Below are 9544 nucleotides of genomic sequence, written 5' to 3' on the forward strand. Positions count from 1 at the left end.
TAATTCAGCCATTGTCAACATGAAGATTATCAATCACACAGGCTACTGGATTCATTTCATTTCCCTGACTCTTACACAGGTCAAAGGCAAAAAGTTAGAGCCAGTGAGGATAGAAACTGCCCCATGAATTACAGCCCTTGTTCTAATGTGGAACATATCTCCCCTCTCCTGTGATTCCCTCTAGCAAGTCCCCGAGGGAGGGTATTAGTCAGAGTAGCCAGACATGAAACACTAGCATCTTTTGCATTTAAATTGGGACACAAACCCTAGCTGGGATAATTGGCTCTTCAGTTTCCATTCGAAAGTCTTATTCTGTTAATGGAAAAAATGCCAAGATTCCAAAAGAAAAAATAAATGTCCCTTCTTGTGATTTTGCTACTTAGTTTGGGGTCTGACTATGGCCAGGTTTTGGCTAAGTTGAAGTGGTTATATGTCAGTGATCTGCTGCAAAAAACTGAAGTAGATGGAGACCAACTCTTATGGGCTGAAGACGCAGAATACAATTTATTTGGAGAACAGAAGACATATGATGCCGAGATAAAGGCCATGTGTGGCGTGGGGTGGAAAGATCTAGGCGCAGAGGATGGCAGGAAATCCTGAGAATTATGTAAAAGCTTCACTACTTTTGTCCTGGGTAGAAATGTTTTTTGCCAATTCAGGATGGTGCTGGAAATGATGAACAAAGGTGCAAGTAAGCAATCCTTAGCATCAGACCTTGGCTGATTGGCCTCGTCTCTGGCCAGAGCTCCTATGAAGTTTATGTAGGTATTGGCTGCCCTTGGTTTCTCACTGGTGTTGGTCAAGGCTTCAGTTCCTCTAGAAGTGAGATACATCCGCTTTTGTCACGTGCCGCTGATCATGGATCAATTCTGGTGCAGGAGGCCACAGGGGATGCTGGCTGCCATGGAGATGAAGCAATATTCCAAGAACAAGATGGAGGGGCCTGGGCCAGGTGCTAGCAGTTGAGATGTGAGACGCGGTCAGATTCTCGAGCCATTTTGAAGGCAGAACTAGTGGAATTTTCTAATGAAGTGTAAGAACACAAAGAATCGAGGGTGAGTCCAGATGCTGCTGAGAGAATGGAGTTAGTATCAACAGAGACTGGAAGGACAGAGAGTTGCCTGGATCTGAAGTGGCTTGGGCACTGGGTTGGCTGAATAGAAGGTGTTCGGCTTCCTGTGTTATCTTGCTCTTCTCTTCCTTATAGCCCAGGTAGAGGGCCGTGCTCTGTGCCTAGCTCTGTGCTAGTAACATCATATACATTTCTAATTAACCCACGCAATCATCTGTCCACAGATGAGGAAGCTGAGGTCCACACAGGTAATAAATAGGACTAGTAAGCATCTAGGTTAGGACTGGAATCTTGGACCATGCCCTGTGGGTCATTTTCTGTAAACAGACAATCTGGTACCTTTGTAAGGGTCTATGTTAGATGTTCTTAAAACAGCTGCTCTGGGAGGTGTGTGTGTGTGTGTGTGTGTGTGTGTGTGTGTGACTGCACTTGGGAATGTGGTAGAAATGGGTATTTCTGGAAGGATGCCAAAGGCAAAGCTTGGGAAGAGGAGTTTGAGATCTTAGTGAAACCAGGCACATTGGAAATCAAAGGCAGGGCAAAGGCTGTCAACTGCATTGGAGTGGCTAGTGTTGGATTTAATGGAATGACAACTTTGGTGTCCTGAGTGGGTCCAGCAGCCGAGTGAGTCTTTTGTGCAGTCAGCAGCCTTTGCATGGTAAAAATTGAATGGTAGATGATGCAATAAATGATCCACATGCTGTAGTAGTTCTTGGCAAATGGAAGTTTTGAAAGTAGGGAAAATCCAAGACCATTTTCTAGAGGACAGAGTGTTGCAGCTGGACTTAGATAAGAGTGGTATTAGAAAGAAGCAAGGAGATTTCAGGGAGGGGAGCAGTCAGCAATTTCAGGGAGGTAGGAACAGGAATCTTCAGGAAACTACAGAGAAAACAACTCAATTCTTACATTAGCAATTACAGGGAAATTTTTGAGAAGTAAATTGGAGGCAGATAACAGAGGGAGGACCTTGCATGTCAGATGGAGGATTTTGGACTTATAGGTAGTTTGGGATCATAATACAGTTTAGGAAAGCACATCCTCAAAGAGTATTCCACGGGATTTCCATATGGATTAAAGGGGAAAGTTGAAGGGCAGAGACTAGTTAGAGGATGAAGAGCCAAGACTAGAGTGCAACAGACAGGGTGATTGATTTCACACAAGGGACAGGTATGTTTGGAGGTGAAGACCCTACATGGCAAGTTTCCTATGCTTCTTCCTGGCTAAGCATTCCAAGCATGAGACTTGTGAATGCTTGGAGCAGAAGAGGTAGAGGTGGACTGTCCCTGGCAGGGGGATCGGTGCCTCTGTTGACTGGCTGGTTGGCATCTTAGTCCTGTGGCTGCTCCGTCTCCACTATTTTAGCTTGTGACTCATCTCCCAGCCTTGCACCCCACACCCACAGAATGAAGTTGTGGGTCAAGGAAAACAAATGATTTTAAGAAAATAGAGATGTGTGTGTGTGTGTGTGTGTGTGTGTGTGTGTGTGTGATCTAACAAAGCCTTAGCCTTGCTGTGACTTCTGTAGCACTCATCTATATATTTCTCCAAAGAAGGACCCAGGGATCAAGTTTCCAGTTGTTCACAGTTCTGTGTTCAGGGCTACACAGAATGTAGCACACCTGAAGCTAAGAGACAAAGCAGAAGTAGAACTGTTGTTCCCGACCAGGGATGATAAAACTTAGCTTGAGAAAGAGCAAAAGCTGCTCTGTGAAGCTATTCTTTCTTTTCAGGTCTACATTTTTGCTCAGAGTACAACAGAGATTATTTTGTTTTTATTAAACCAAACTTCATTCAACAGTGCTCTGTACCAGAGAGATTACAATGGAAGAAAATATCCAAAACCATTACATCATTAAAGGGAAAGGCATAAAAAGCCCTATGGGGCCACCATAAGTGTGAAAAGAAATGGCCAGTAAAATTATGATTTCCCAGAACCTTTCTTTCTGTGTATTATGTGAAGGTTCATCCAGGGTGCATCTTCGGGGAAAGGCTGATGAACTCTCCTAGATGCATGGATGAACATCTGTACCCGGAACAGACGGAGCCAGCAATCTGGGAGACACAGCAAGAGGGAGTCGAGATTCTGAGGAAGACTCAGGAACAATCTCTCCAGTGAATCAGGACACCACTCAGTGGAAATCAAGACTTGGCTGTGATCCCTCAGCCTGGGCTTCCTGCTAACTCCTGGGAACTTGCCAGTGTGTAATTAATAGCTCCTTTCTCCCCGAAGTACTTCTCAGACATGGAAAAAAGCAAAATCCTCATCTCTTTCAGGTTCTCAAGTTACAGGAGGTTTGATGTATGATCTTTTGTCTTTATGATGATGCAAAAGCAATGCACACTTGGTGGAAGCCATGCTTTGGAGTTTGAATCTGGGTCTTTTCATAAAACCTGGATCCTCTGTAGAACTGGGTGTTTGAGGAAGTATGCATGATGACCTGGGCCTTGTGGGCAGCCAGTGGGGTCCAGAAGCCCATTCCACTCTCTAAATGAAGGGTGTAGACCAGTACCAAGGTGACCCCAACTAAATGACTCTGGAGAGGGGACGGTAGGACCTTTAATCTGGGACTCCCGCCCCTCCTTGCCTCTCCCCAGAGGCCTCATTTCTTCTGCCTAGAGATTCTTAGGAGCCCACCATTTTCCTCTTCGCACATCCACTCCTATCCTATGTGATTTGCAATTGTGTGCAACATGGAGATGCTGTTTCACCTTCAGATTAAAATGTGTAAATCTTTCCAGCAGTCTCTCCAAAATGAATAAAAATGTGCTCCTTTGTAAGAAATCTTTGTTATTCTGTACTACCACATACACTCTTCCCTTCAGCAGTCCCACATCCCCCCATCTCAGCACTGACCGGCATGCCTTCCCCTGCAGATGCATGCAGAAGGCCTCAGTGTGCAGGTTACCGGCCAGCCCTGTCTGGGAGGGGTGGCTCTGTCTCTGGCGATGTGGGGTCAGGGACAGTGTCTGTCTCCTTCAACTCCCCACATTCACCGTCTGCCACCTGTTGGGCTCTCAGTAAACATTTATGGATCACCGCTAAATGAACAACTCTGGTTCCCTTTAGTTAATGATTATCTTTAGCACTTTTAAATGAGAGCCAATTTTGCTAAAAGTTGATGTGCACACAAACTTTGCAGGAACACAGAACTGTGCGGTGGTAGGCATGCCTGTTACTTGCATAGCACTGTGCAGCTTCTGGGGCCCTTTTTTTATCCACTGTCTTATTTGATCTCACAAACACATGGGAGGAAAGTGCACTGGGCATTGTTATCCCCACCTAAGGCAGGCAAAACTGAAGCAGCTTCCTCCACTGTAGGAGACAGAGCAGGGATTCACTTGCAAGGCCTGTGCCACTCTGTGGCACCACACTGTCAGTGGTTAGTGAGCCCTTTGATCGGGGCTTTTCTCATTTACTCCGAGAAACCTGATTGTACTTTTAATCCAATTCATTTGCAATTGGGTCAATCTTCTCTCTTTCCTCCTAATCAGTTCCACCAAACCACTGGCACAAAGAGCTCAAGCCAGAGGCCTAAAGACCATCTAGCCTAGAATTCTGTTCTGCTAAATATACATTTCCCACGGCAAATCTCTTAACGACACCGGTGTGATTCTCTGCACTGACAGCCTGCTGGCCCCACCCACCACACACAGGGCCTTCCCCACACTCTTCGCTGAGGGTCCCTGCTGGTTCGCAGCTACACTGGAAGCTCCCAAAAGAGCGTCAGAGGGGCTTGGTGCCATGCTCCCTTGGCCCACTGCTGGTGTTGTGGTCACGATCCTGTCACTTGTCCATGTTGGGCTTCCGTGTGCCAGCCCAGGTGTTCCTCACACACTACGTCTCATTGTTCCATTTTGGTTCCGTTTCAACGAACACGCAAAAGGGTCAGGAAAAGCTTCTCGAGGCTCTTTTCCTCGACCTCTTGGTTCTCAGCCAAGGACTGTCATGGTCCCTGGGTCCTTAGGTCACTATCATGCCCACGTGACAACACGGCCTTCCTCGGCCTGTGCTGCTTACCACAGCCCGTTCTGTCCCTCCCGCACATTCTCCAGATGTGTGCCTCTTTTTCCATACAGGCTTTATTGCCTAGAGCTTCTTGGGGGTCTAGACAGAGGCCAAACCCTGTTCGTACCGAGAGGAGTCAGCGTCCACCTCATCACTCTTGCTCCACAGCCTTGTAATGCAGCATTATCTGATGGGAGACATCGTGTTTGCCAAGTAGCTTATATTGCCTTTTGAAGTTAAGAGACTCAGATTTGCTAGTGCTTCCAAGCAGAAGCTAAATACAATTTTAATAACTATTAACATATTGATTACATTCAATGTTGTGCACTTATAATTAGAACTCAGCTGAATGAAACCTCAGGTTGTGTTCTAGTACTCATCAGTGAAGAAGAATGAAATAAAATTACTTGGAATGGTTTGCTATAGAAAACCAAGTTTGAAGGGGACCAATGTATGCTACTTATACTACTTTTAAAATACTACTATTAATTTCTTAGATGGTGAAAAAATAAATCAGTGGTTTTCTAAGTGCAATGTGACAGTCACTTTAGTTTTAATTTCCTCTTCCTTCTCCTCCATTCTGGGAACTACAAATCGATGCTAGGAATCAGGTAAAGTGGATTTTTTGTTCGTTTTGAGACAGGATCTTGCTGTGTAGTTCAGGCTGGCCTTGAACCTACTATGCACTCAAGGCTGAGCTCCAACTCATGCCTATCTTCCTGCCTCAGCCTCCTGAGTGCTGGCATGACAGATGTGCCACCACTCCCAGCTTCGTAAAGTGTGCATTATTTGTGGGACAAAGGAAAATCCCCTGGTAATAAACCTTGCATTTCTTTCACTTTCACAGTAATAAAAGACTCGTGGCCTTAGTGCCAATGCCCAGTGACCCTCCGTTCAACACCCGAAGGGCTTACACCAGCGAGGATGAAGCCTGGAAGTCGTACCTGGAGAACCCTCTGACAGCAGCCACCAAGGCCATGATGAGCATCAATGGTGACGAGGACAGTGCTGCTGCCCTTGGCCTGCTCTATGACTACTACAAGGTGGGTACTGCCGGCCGGCCGTCTGCCTGCTCCCTGCCTCTCTGTCCTTGAAGCCCAACTTCACTCTCTGAAAGGAAGTTTTGGTTTGGGATGGTTATTTTCTGTGTCCTTTATTTCCATGCAAAAACATTATTTACATATGAACCTTACTTAACGCCCTAATACCAATGCTTCCTTGATGTCACCTCTACTTTATGGCTATGATTTTGGGTGTGGGTGTACCATACTTCAGCTATTGCTTACTTGCTGGGTATTTAGGTTGCCTCTAAACTTTTCAATTTTATAAGAAGCATTTAGGTACTCTAGAGTTCTCCATTTTATAGAGACTGTTCCATGAACACTTTAGTGGAAGACTTGCAGCAGTTTCTACCTGCAGTCTCCATTTGTTTCAAGGGGCACTAAATTTTTATTTTGAAAAGCCCTGAAGTAAATTGAATGTAACATTAGAAAGAAAAACACCTGCCATACAGTACTTGAAAAGAGAGTACTGCAGGAAATCAAGCAAGAAACAACAGTCTGGCTCAAGGATAAAGGCCCACGCTTGGTGTGGCCTCCCCTTCGAACTGCTGAAGTGTGAAAACTCAATATGTATTTATGGAATGAGGAGATGAAGACTTGCGCTGGTTGTGAATACTTTTGACGTGTGCTAGGACTTGGCCTGAGGGCGAGATGCCCATGTTGCCAGGCGAGGCCCAGGAACCCTTACTTCGGTATCAGTAAGAAATGAATCTCATTTTCCCTTCTCCTTCCAGCATGGAAAACTCAGCATTGGGCAAAAGCCCAAGACAAAACAATTTCCCTTTTAATGAATGTGGCTTTTGCTTCCTATTGTCTTATCTAAGATGAGGGGCAAGGTGTGATTGACAGGTGTGAGGGATAACAGGTAGGCCCAGCCGGGGTATTTTAAGTGAGAATGTTATGGACTCAAATAAACACATCACTTCTTGTTAGGAAGTGCTGGCGAACCTCCAAATGGGGGGACCTTTGCTGGGCTGGGCTGACTTTCCTGCCTTATCCAGAGAGCCAGATTTGGCAAAGGTCAACAGCCCTTTGATGAAGATATAAAACTTCCAATGTGACTCTTGACGCAGCAAGAAGGGACTTTCACTTTGGGGAGTGAAGAGTCCAAATGAAAGGGTGCTTGAGGGCCGAAATGACGTCTCACTGGTGAAGGAGTGGCTTACACCTGAAAAAAATAAGCCAGAAAACTAAGAGTTTCGTGGTGGTAGTAGGCTCTTTCTTCTTTCCTGTTGATGGTTGCTTTATATTGTAAATCCTTTCTGACTGAGGATCGCATTTGAAAGCCACAGGATAAATCCTAAATGCTTTGGGGTGAACGTATTCAAAATTACTAAGGATGGCACAGAACAGAATTTGTCAGATTGGATTGCCTGGGGTCAAAAAAAGGCTCAGCTGTTTTTGGTCTTATCTTTAGAAAGAAATTGGAAAGTCAGTTTCCTTGATGAGAGAAAAATAATTAATTTAAAAAATCTATTACCGTATTATAAAGTGACCCTGATTTATTGATCACAATTTCTTTTCCTTTTATGTTAAATTAACATGTCAATTAATGGTTTTAATTTGGCTTTAAAGAAATATATTGATATCTTTAGAAGAAATATATTGATCTAATCTTTAAAAATAGATGTTATTCTATTGCAAAATGAACATACTTTCTGATATCTGTATTTGATGGCATTTTCTGATTAGTAAAAAAACCACTCTGAAACAAAATTAGTATGTACAAAAGCCATGTATTTATCTCCTGTAGGTTCAGACGATTTGTATTAGTAAATAGGATAATAAAGTACTGAGATACAGTACCTAGATTACTTCCCCTCTTGCACATTTGCTACCATTTCAAGGAAAGTTGAAATATTACATTCTGTAAATATTTTGAGATGCAATGTAGGAACTTTACATAAAACCTGAATTGTAGCCTAGTGTACAAGTCTGTGTTGTTAATTCCAAGACCAGTAGAGTTAAATGGCTCCTGTTTCACAAAAGAATTGCTATCTTTTTGTTTGAAACACTTTAGGGCCTATGTGAAAAATTGGTCATTTCCAAAAGGACAATGATCAAATGATTAGTCTGAGGCCTTTGCAGTTCTCTGGACATTCACAGGTTATATATGCTGGGGTGAGAGTTGCAATGATGCTAAATGCCTTGTGTAGATGTTTTTTCTGAAACAAGGTGATATGTTAATGAAAAAGTGATTTTTCTTTTTTGAGTATAAACTTTGGGAAGTTATTGTAACAATGGCTGTCATACTGTAATTTAAATTTTACAGAGCTGTCATACCTCTTTGGAAGTGGGAATTGATCCTTTTTGACACAATGCCATCTTTCCTCAATTCTGCGGTTGGTGTTCATCAACCCCGAAGGGACCTTAGTGTGCTGTGTCACAGAGAGGAGTCTGTGCCACAAGGAATGGTGGCCCCTGTCCTTACAAACTGACAAAGGCACATCTTTATACAGTTCTTCATCAACTCTGAAGTCTTTTCACCTGCATTGTTAACTGTCACCACAAGATCAGGGAACTCATTATGCTTTAGATTTTACAGTTCAGAAAACCAAATGGGATTTTGTGGGACAAACCTGTTTCCTAATACCCCTTTCATTACAGTATCTACTATTCTTAAAAAAATGTCTTCTTTGAGCCCATTTGGAAAAGGTTTTGGTTTTCAAAATATGCAGGTGAAGTATGTTGTTTGCTAATTAAATGATATTTATTTTAAAAGACACATTTATAGATTCTCTCATAATCTGAGGGATCAAAATTCGATCACAGTTCTCTATCTAGTTGAGGTTACTTACCAATGGCAATTCCAAAGTGTGACCTTCCCATGAATTCTGCTCATGATAGAAAAGCACGCCATGTTTAATTTGTTATATTATTTAAAAAGTGGTTTGACTTATGTCTTAGTCTGTTTCTGTCACTGTGACTGGATGCCACAGTGTGGGAATTTATAATGAATAGAGATTTGTTTAGCTCATGATTCTGCAGGCTGAAAGGTCTAATAGGATGGTACTGTACAGTGGTACCTCAGTTCACAAATGCTTCTGTTCAGGAACAGTTTGTTTTGCAAACAGAAGTGATCGGCAGAATTTTGCTTCCAATTGTCAACTTCGCATCGGGTGACACAAATGTGTCCCTCTCCCTAGAATCGTGGAATGAATTAAGTTTCTGAACCGAGGTACCACCGTACCTCGTCAGTGAAGGCCTCCTTCTGACTTCATCATGACGTGGTAAAGGACATCACACAGCAAGTGTTCCACGTTGGGCCTCTCTTCCTCTTGTAAAGTCATTAATGTTGCCACTGGGGCCCATCTTCATGTAGTAATCTAATCTTGACTACTTCCCAAGGATTCTACCTCCAAACACCACGAACATGAATTTGAAGAGTAAGTTTCCAACATGTGA

General features: G+C 43.4%; 1 protein-coding gene across 6 annotated transcripts in view; it reads left to right on the forward strand.

Moving 5' to 3' along the window:
• Window positions 1–9544, forward strand: part of Grhl2 (grainyhead like transcription factor 2) — a 136404-nt gene that overhangs the window by 28684 nt on the left and 98176 nt on the right. For all 6 annotated transcript variants that reach the window (XM_087190752.1, XM_004850226.3, XM_004850227.3 and 3 more), the window contains exon 2: window positions 5926–6121. In XM_087190752.1, coding sequence (XP_087046878.1) covers window positions 5926–6121 — 196 coding nt within the window. The remainder of the gene's footprint in view (window positions 1–5925; window positions 6122–9544) is intronic.

This window comes from Heterocephalus glaber, unplaced genomic scaffold (genome assembly GCF_053883595.1).
Source record: "Heterocephalus glaber isolate CG9 unplaced genomic scaffold, H.glaber_assembly_v1.0 deba00001556, whole genome shotgun sequence".
Classification (NCBI taxonomy): Eukaryota; Metazoa; Chordata; class Mammalia; order Rodentia; family Bathyergidae; genus Heterocephalus; species Heterocephalus glaber.